The sequence below is a fragment of the Triticum dicoccoides genome, chromosome 3A (genome assembly GCF_002162155.2).
Source record: "Triticum dicoccoides isolate Atlit2015 ecotype Zavitan chromosome 3A, WEW_v2.0, whole genome shotgun sequence".
In the NCBI taxonomy this organism is placed as follows: domain Eukaryota; kingdom Viridiplantae; phylum Streptophyta; class Magnoliopsida; order Poales; family Poaceae; genus Triticum; species Triticum dicoccoides.
The window spans coordinates 609,899,683-609,907,355 of NC_041384.1; the positions used below are offsets into that span (position 1 = coordinate 609,899,683).

At 53.7% G+C, this 7,673-nt stretch overlaps 1 protein-coding gene across 1 annotated transcript; it reads right to left on the reverse strand.

Annotated features, from left to right (window-relative positions):
- Positions 1 to 5,191: 5,191 nt before the first annotated feature.
- Positions 5,192 to 7,282, reverse strand: LOC119269562 (protein NUCLEAR FUSION DEFECTIVE 4-like). The gene has a single exon (XM_037551418.1). It carries the CDS (start codon positions 7,206 to 7,208, stop codon positions 5,313 to 5,315), a length of 1,896 nt encoding a protein of 631 aa, XP_037407315.1. The 5' UTR covers positions 7,209 to 7,282; the 3' UTR covers positions 5,192 to 5,312.
- Between the last annotated feature and the right edge of the window lie 391 nt (positions 7,283 to 7,673).

Genomic DNA, 7,673 nt, shown 5'->3' on the forward strand with positions numbered 1-7,673 from the left:
ATAAGTCATGAAGAAAGCAGTAGCAACAAACTAAACGATCATCATGCTAAGCTAACGGATGGGTCAAGTCAACCACATCATTCTCTAATGATGTGATCCCGTTAATCAAATGACAACTCTTTTTCCATGGCTAGGAAACTTAACCATCTTTGGTTAACGAGCTAGTCAAGTAGAGGCATAATAGTGACACTCAGTTTGTCTATGTATTCACACATGTACTAAGTTTCCGGTTAATACAATTCTAGCATGAATAATAAACATTTATCATGGTATAAGGAAATATAAATAACAACTTTATTATTGCCTCTTGGACATATTTCCTTCAGCTATTTAGCTAGTGTCGTGCTGGTCCTTTCAGCTTTAAGGGAAGGTATTTGATGGCGTGAAGATCATCACCGTGGGCCAAGTGGATATGGAGAGGGAAATCTTCAATCCATACCGCGGGATCTGTCATGCCGTCGTATGATTCGATGTTTATGGGTTTAAATCCTTCTGGGAACTGGTGCTACATTACCTCGTCGGTAAAGCATAAGGGGTGTGCGGCGCCTCTGTATTGGGCAACATCACGACGGAGTCCGGATGACATCCGTATGCAGTGTTCGGCCCTGGTGAAGTTATGCCTATCGCGCCAAGCTTGACGGTCGTCTTCTCGTGTTGGGGCGCGCCCCCTTGATCAATAGATTGATCTGGTTTGGCATGCTCTATTGCTCAGGTCCTGTCACAGGTCGCAGGTCTATCCTGGAGCCGCTGTCTCTCTGCCCCTACGGCGAGGTGGTGCGGGTTGGTGTTCGGCGTTGGTGGCCGCTTTATCTCGCCCACGTGGTGGCCGAGATGGTTCATCAGCGCGGTCATGTTTTGACGGGATTGGCTCGAAGGCCTCGTCGTCGAATTGTGGTAGTAGCCGACGCTTTGGATAACTCTTTGTTGGGCGTTGTAGGCCATATTCTTCGGCAGCTAGGACCTGGGTCCATCTGTCGTTGAGTGTATCATGTTCGGCTTGGAGCCGTTGCTGCTGCTTTTTAAGGCTTCTTGTAGTGGAAATTAATTGGAGCTTAAAGCGCTCCTGCTCAAGGGGTTCCTCTGGCATGATGAAATCTTCATTGCCGAGGTTGACATCATCCTCGGAGAGCGGTAGATAGTTACTATCTTCTGAATCCTCATTCCCGACCGGATCGTAGGGGTTAACTTGCCCCTCATCCACATCATCATGTTCGAATGTGGGCTCGGCGGGGGCTTCGGGGTCTTTGGAGTTCTCTGGAGTGTTATTGTCTCCGGTGCTGGTATTACTGTCTTTATCATGATGCGATTTTAAGCGGCGTCGCTGGCGCCGATACTTTGATGGTGCCTCAGCAGGTTTGTCCTTAACCGGATCCTTCCTGCCTTCGCCGTCATCCTCTTTGGGTTTGTCCACCATATATACGTTGTATGTGGAGGTGGCCGTCCAACATCCGGTAAACGGCGGATCTTGGCCTTGTGCGTCTCCGGCATCGTCATCCATGTCGTCGATGTCTTCAGAGGTGTAATCCATCATGTCGATTAAGTCCTTGATGGTGGCTATGAAGTGGGTGGTGGGTGGGACATAAAATTCCCTGCTCTCAGCCCCTAGTCCAGGTCGGGCATAGTTCGGAGGCGATTCCTCTGTAATGGCGAGGGACCGCATCAAGTCTAGAGCCTCGTTTAAGAGCGAGTGTTGGACGGGGAAACGAGAGTCCGCGAGGCTGGCAGGGCAAAGGCCTTCTAGCCACGCTTGTTGAGAACGGGCTTCGAGAGTCCAGAGCTAGAGTCCAGGGGCGAGTCTGGCCTTTCCATGATAGGAGGAACCCAGCCTGACTCCGGGCTGCCCGAAGACAAAATTGCCTCCGGATCCCCGATTGTAAGTTTCGTGGCTGAGAGTCTGACGGGCTTCAAACTCCCATCTTCGGACCCGGCAGCTTGCTCCGGATCTAAGGCCAAAGCAGTGGTCGGGGCCGCGAACCCTTCGAAGATCAAGTCTCCTCGGATATCAGCGACATAATTTAGATTCCTGAAACTGATCTGATGACCAAGGGCGTAGCTGTCGATCTGTTCAAGGTGGCCAATCGAGTTGGCATGCAGAACGAAGCCACTGAACACAAAAATCTGGCCGGGGAGGAAAGTTTCCTCAGAAACGGTAGCATTGTTGATGATCGAATGAGCCATCGATCCTTCTGTCGATGGCACAGTTGAACTCTCAATGAAAGCACCAATGTCGGTGTCAAAACCGGCCGATCTCCGGTAGGGGGTCCCAAACTGTGCATCTGAGGATCGAATGTAACAGGAGGCAAGGGGAGACACGGTGTTTACCCAGGTTCGAGAACTCTTAATGGAGGTAAAACCCTATGTCCTACTTGATTGTATTTGATGAGTATAGGGGTTACAAGAGTTGATCTACCTCGAGATCGTAATGGCTAAACCCTAGATGTCTAGCCTATATGAATTCTGATAGCCTCTACGGACTAAACCCTCTGGTTTATATAGACAGCGAAGGGGCCTAGGATTGTACGCAGTTGGTTTATAGAGAAAGGAAATTACATATCCGGACGCTAGACTTGCCATCCACGCAAAGGAGAGTCCCATCCAGACACGGGGGAAGGTCTTCTGCCTTGTATCTTCATGGCCCATCAGTCCGGACCATATCAATAGCCCGGACACCTGAGGACCCCTTAGTCCAGGACTCCCTCACACACTAGCCCACAAAGGGGTGGCGCGTCCCCCACAGGGAAGGAGGCCGAATAGGACTAGGAGAGGGGGCGGCGCCCCTCGTTCCTTCTCCCTCTCTCTCTCTCCTTACCCCTTTCCCCCTCCGGTAAAAGGAAAGGGGGCCGAATCCTACTAGGAGCACAAGTAGGACTCCTCCTATGTGGGGCGCGCCTAGGGCCGGCCTCCTCCCCCTCCCTGCTTTATATACGTCGGGAGGGGGCGCCTAGAACACACACAATTCTTCCAAGCCATGTGTGGCGCCCTCCTCCACAGTTTACGCCTCCGGTCATATTCACGTAGTGCTTAGGCGAAGCCCTGCGCGGATCACTTCACCATCACCGTCACCACGCCGTCGTGCTGACGGAGCTCTCCCTCGACACTTTGCTGGATCAAGAGTTCAAGGGACGTCATCAAACTAAACGTGTGCAGAACTCGGAGGTGCCATACGTTCGGTGCTTGATCGGTTGGATCGAGAAGACGTTCGACTACATCAACTGTGTTAAGGAAACGCTTCCGCTTTCGGTCTACGAGGGTACGTGGACACACTCTCCCCTTCTCGTTGCTATGCATCTCCTAGATAGATCTTGCGTGAGCGTAGAATTTTTTTTGAAATTGCATGCTACGTTCCCCAGCAACAACTGCCTGCATGTGCTCGTCGTCGGTGTTCCAAGCCATCCCGTAGTCAGGGCCGTGTGTGCGCTCGTTGCCGCCGTTTAAATCGCCGGTGAGACATGTGGGCCCTGTCATTAGCCCTAATCCTTTTTAGTGCATAGTTGACTAGCAGGCCCTTCCTGAGCAATAGATATAATTATAGAGCTAAAAGCATAGCTTATTATTACAAGAAATAACTAATGAATCACTAGCATGTGGGCCAAGTCCTCTCTTGACCTAGTCAATGTTGACTAGTTTGACTTGGAAGAGTTTTTTATTTTTATTTTGGATGGGTCCTAGCTATTAGTGGCATACACGAAGAAGGGAAAAATTGTCCAGAAAATGTATTGTGGACGGTCAAAGGCCTTTGACCGGATGGAAATGGAGCAGAAGGGTATTTTTATAACACCACCTTACGGTAGAAGGGTAAATATGAGCATACTTGAAAATTAGGGGTAAATTCCAGGTGTGGGTTCAAGTTAGTGGGAGAAATGGAATTGTCCCAATGAAATTTAACGAGTTCAACCTAAATTTGACTTTAAATAAACTATAAAATGGGATGGACTAAATGAAACTAGTCCAAATAGCGGATGGTGACCTCGTGGGCATGGCCTTCGAGGTCACTGGCATGCTAATGGTGGAAAGCTCACCAAGCGTCGCGACATTCCTCCTTGACCGTCGCATACCGCTTGTAGCACTCAGCTGCCTCCTTCGGCTTGCGCTACTTGTCCTCGACTTGGAGGCGGATCATGCGTTCAGACTCGGCCAACCCGACGCAGAGGAGCCAGTCATTCAGCTGATGCCAATGATGTGCATCCGACTCCACATTGGTCTTGGATCGATCAAAGGCCCAAACTTCCGTGAGCGCGATGTCCATGAGGCCCTAGGCAGTGACACCTGGGTCTTGGCGAATGGCATTGCATCTAGCGCTGCTCCCGGCGACACTCCTCCGCCTTAGTGAAGCATTTGGAAGACGGTGAGGACGGCGTGTCGCGCGCGCCGGTTCCTTTGAGGTAGTACTCGAGGCGGATACGTAGCTTGGACGGTTGGGAGTGCGGCTTCTCCATATTGAACCAAACAACCATTGCCACCATCAGAACGAGCCATCGACGCGTCGTTGTCGCTGCTCCCATACAGAAGTTGACATGACCTTGTCGATAACAAACATAAAGTCTTTCTGCATGTGCCCCTAAGTAACAACGCCATGGAGTTGCAATCGTCGTCATTGATCCCTTGAATTGATCCGAAGAACGTGATACCAAATCTCGCGGCCGCATACGCACGGTAAGAAATCCTAACCTCTCAGAGCTGACAAGAATCTACGTTAGAGCTCTCTTTAATCTGCCCCGACAAACAAATTTGAGGAGGACAAGTCCAAATAACTAATTAAAAAAAACATCGTCATTATCGTTCTTCGCCTTGAGAGATTAAAAATCTTAACCTATCTACTAGCCGAAGCCGAGAGGCGAGGATGCCCTCCCGCCGCCGGCCGGCGAAGCGGCTGACAAAGAGGAGGCGAATTCAGGAGCTCACTGACCAAGATCAAGGGAAGAATGTTTTTTCTTCAATCTCATTGCAAGAGGGTAAAGAAAGACTTGACTCATACGGTATCTAGAAGTTGTTGTGGTCAATGACGCGTTCCGGACTTGGTGCAGTGCAACGCGACAAGCATGGACGTGTGTCAGTGACCAGCTGGCATGAAGCAGGACCAGGCACCCGACCCCCTACCGGCCGTGCTACGGCGTCCTTCTCTTGCCCTTTAATATGCGCCATGTCAGCCGCACAAGATACATCTCCTCACTGTCGCTCAAGAAAAAAAAAGTAACACGTACGTAGCCAAATACGTATATAGAAAAGAAAACGCCAACATACGTATAAGTTCCTTTTTGACCACTCCACCTCATGAGTCGCGGTGTTAGGTTGCTGCTTCAGAGTTGACCCGGTCAAGCCTGCAAAGCCTTCTGAGCTTCCACCTTTGTGGCATTGACTGGGGATGACTCCTCCTCCGCCGGCTTCCGGCCTTGGCCGACGGGCAGGCGGCCGTCGTGTCTCTCGCCGGCGCCGTCCCGGAACCTCGCGTAGATGTCCCCCTTGTAGAAGCTCCACGTCCTCCACACCAGCACCAGCGACACCAGCGCGCCGAACACGGTGGCCGCCGCGATGATCAGGAACGACCGCTTGAAGCACTCCACCCCCAGGCACACCTTGTCGCGCCCGCCTCCCGCCGTGAACCCGCCGCCGGGCTGCTTGTCGGCCTCCGCGTCGTAGAGCCTCCCGGCCACCAGCACGTTCAGGATGTAGGACCCCACGGGGCTGGCCATGCCGCCGAAGTTGTAGAGCGTGGAGTAGTACTTGAGCCCGAACACCTCGGAGATGATGGCGAACACGAGCGGCCACTGCGCGCCGAAGCAGAACCCGATGATCACGGACGCCACGTAGAGCGACTGCGGCACGCCGAGCGCGATCAGGACGTGCCCGGCGCAGGCGAGCAGGAGCACGCCGGTGAGCATCAGCGTGCGGGGGAACTTGTACCGCTCCAGCAAGACCTCCGAGGCGAAGCCTGACGTGACGCGGCCGGCGTAGTTCCAGATGCTGATGAGGGACACGAAGGTGTTGATGCTCTTGGCCGGGTACCCCAGCGACTGCCCGATCTGGCCCATGTTGTCGATCGCCGTCAGCGTGCCGCCGACGCCGCAGATGGTCGCCACGAACAGCACCAGCATGTCCACGCTCACCAGCGCCTGCAGGATCGTGTAGTCCTCCCCCCTCGCCGGCGGCCGGAACATGTTCTTCACGCACCCGCCGAAAGAGCACGAAGAGGGCGGCGGCTGCTCCGACGATGCCTGCTGCTCTGCTTTGGCGCCGGTGGACATTTCGACCTGTGCTGGCTCGCCAGCCACCGTGATGGTTGGCGGCGGGTCGTTGGCGAGGAGGGCGGCCTCCAGTTCGCGCTCGCGGTAAATCTTGTACTCCTGCTTGATGACCACGCAGAGCGGGAGGAAGAGGACGATGAGCAGCGCTGCGGCGGCGATGGAGTAGGCTCCGTGGGAGAAGGTAAACTGCTTCTGCACGACGATCATGACGAGCAGGTAGCAGGCGAGCGCGATGGAGATGTAGAGGAAGCAGAAGAAGGGGTCGCCGCTGGTCTCCTGCCCGCCGCGGCGGCGCGGGTACGGCATGATCCGTATGGTGTGCACGAACACGACGGAGATGGCCGCCGGCAGCCACGCGATGAGGAGGATGAGCGACTTGGTGTCGTCGCCGTAGAAGGCGAGGTAGAGCTGCGTGTAGACGGCGCCGCTGAGGCCGACGAAGCCCTTGAGTATCCCGAGCACGATGCCGCGGCTCTCCGGGAAGTTCTTGACGCAGGTGACGAGCGCGCCGGTGTTGGCGAAGGACTGCGAGTTGGCGCCGATGAAGATGTAGAGGCAGACGAGCCAGACGGGCGGGCGGGCGGTGCGGCCGTCGACGGCGAGGTAGACCATGAGGTAGCCGACGAGGTTCATGGCGGCGCCAATGGCGAGCACGACCCACGGGGGCGTGACCTCGTTGATGAGCCCGGAGAAGACGCCGAGGTTGGCGCCGAGGTCCTTGAAGAAGGAGATGGTGTTGAGCGTCTGCTGGTTGTACCCCAGCGACGACTTGAGCGTCTTGGAGTAGATGCTGAAGATGTAGGTCGCCCCCGACGCCGTGAGGATGGCGAAGCTCGCGAACACCGTGAACCACCGCCCCACGGCGACCTGCCGCGCGAACCACGGCGTGAAGATGACGCGGAGCGGGCCCTTCGGCGCCGCCGCCGGCGACCCGGCGCCGCTGCCGGCGGCCGCGTCGAACACCATGCCGCCGTGCGTGGAAGGCTTCCCTACCCTTTTCCTCTTCTGTTGCTACTTGTTTCAGCCTTTCGGGGGTTGGTTGGTGTTTGGTGCTGTACTAGTACTACTATCTTGGTCGTAAGTTTGTAAAAGTAGTATGTTCCTGTGCGTGGTCGTTGGGGTTAATATGTTCTTGTGCCTTATGGGGTAAAAAAGATTCTTTCAGATTGCTTTGGTGGAGTGGGCTAATTGGGTTTCACACACGTTTAGCACCGGCAGATACTTAGAGCGAGTTTAATAATGTATATAGGCAGGCTGTAAAACATTAAATATTATATATTTGCTTAGTTGGAAAAGAGAGAAAAGAAACGGGTTACTACCCTCCGTTCCAAATTACTTGGTCCATATTTATCTAGACACGAATGTATCTAGACACTAAACAAGTATAGATACATCCGTATTTAGACAAATTCAAGTCAACTAATTTGAAAT